Genomic DNA, 1,612 nt, shown 5'->3' on the forward strand with positions numbered 1-1,612 from the left:
AGAAGAAGAAGAAGAAGAAGAAGAAGAAGAAGAAGAAGAAGAAGAAGAAGAAGAAGAAGAAGAAGAAGAAGAAGAAGAAGAAGAAGAAGAAGAAGAAGATCATAGTGCAACAGGCTTCCTCGGGCGGTAGTGGTCGCTCCTTCTTGGGAGGTTTTCAGACAGAGGCTAGATGGCCATCGGACAGCAATGCTGATTCTGTGAACTTAGGAAGATCATGAGAGGGAGGGCAGGAAGGGTTGCATCAGTGCTTAGTTCTCGTGACCCTTTCTTACACCCCCAGGGAAATGCCGATTGCGACTTTGGGGTCAGGAAGCAATTTTTCTCAAGGCCAGTTTGGCTGGAGATCCTGGAGGGTTTTCTTTTTTTGGTCATCTTCTGGGCATGGAGCAGTGGGGGGGGGGACGCAATGCTCCCTCTAAGCCATGGAGTCTTGTGAGCAAAAATTCTACTTTGTGAGCTACTGGCATTAAAGTTGTGAGCGAGCCATTTGGCTACTGCACAAATCAGTTTGCTCTGGAGCCCTCCTTCCTGAGCTGAGACAAAAATGTGTGAGTCGGAGGCTACAAAACTATGAGCTAGCTCACACTAACTCAGCTTAGAGGGAACACTGGGGGGTTGGACTAGATGAGAATTTCCTGCATTGTGCAGGGGGTTGGACTAGATGACCCTGGAGTTCCCTTCCAACTCTATGATTCTATTCATCATCATCATCGTCGTCATCATCTGTCTTTGCTTGCAGGGAGACTCCGGTGGACCGCTGGTGTGCAACGGGAAACTGTCAGGTGTAGTATCTTGGGGACAGGGTTGTGCCCAGAAAAACTATCCTGGCGTTTATGCGCCCGTGTGTAACTACAGAGCCTGGATCGAAGAGGTGATTGCAAACAACTAAGAGACCCTCAGCATCCACACCACCGAAAACGGACGACATTCCTTGGAGCGCTTTAACCTTCTGCTTAAGAGAAGGGAGGGAGCAGCGAGCACCAAAATGCGTGGCCATGTCTGCAGCAAAAACTGTTTCAATGTCCTTCCCTCTCTTCATGGGAACCTGAGAGCTATAGTTCTGGGAGGGAGGGTACGGATTTCCACACCCCTCCCAAAACTACAGTCCCAGGATTCTTTGGGGGGCGTGATGGATTACACCGGTGTAATATTGAAATGGGTAGGTATTCCCCAAGGAACTCGACGAAAAGGGGGAACTGATGCTGCATCCTTGTGTTTAGAAATTAAACAGAACACCGTCCTACCTTGTTGTTTGTGTATTATTGGGGTGGTTGTTGTTGTTGTTTTTACAGTGATGTGTGTTTGTCTGATGGCACTGTAGTTTCAGGGGCAGCCAGTGATGGAGGAGGTCACCATTTTAATTCTCTACAACTCTCTGGCTGATGTCGCACTAGAGCTGCCTCGATGTTGCGCCGCCGTTTGCCCCGATACTATTGGTCAATTTCACACCCGAAGCCGCGGGGCTGCATTTGACCCGCGGCTTCGCCCGATTTCCCCCGCAGTTTCGTGATCCTGTTTTTTGAGGGTCACAAAACTCCGGAGGAAATCGGGCGAAGCCGCGGGTCAAATGCAGCCCCGCGGCTTCGGGTGTGAAATTGACCAATAGTATCGG

The 1,612-nt window shown here is 49.8% G+C and overlaps 1 protein-coding gene across 1 annotated transcript in view; it reads left to right on the forward strand.

Annotated features, from left to right (window-relative positions):
• Nucleotides 1–1,235, forward strand: part of LOC107120156 (trypsin-like) — a gene marked incomplete at its 5' end in the record, with an annotated part of 6,805 nt that extends 5,570 nt beyond the window's left edge. Inside the window, one exon of the mRNA XM_015422802.1 lies at nt 740–1,235. Coding sequence (XP_015278288.1) covers nt 740–889 — 150 coding nt within the window. The remainder of the gene's footprint in view (nt 1–739) is intronic.
• Nucleotides 1,236–1,612: the final 377 nt, after the last annotated feature.

The sequence above is a fragment of the Gekko japonicus genome, unplaced genomic scaffold (genome assembly GCF_001447785.1).
Source record: "Gekko japonicus isolate JY-2015 unplaced genomic scaffold, Gekko_japonicus_V1.1 scaffold3959, whole genome shotgun sequence".
NCBI classification, from domain to species: domain Eukaryota; kingdom Metazoa; phylum Chordata; class Lepidosauria; order Squamata; family Gekkonidae; genus Gekko; species Gekko japonicus.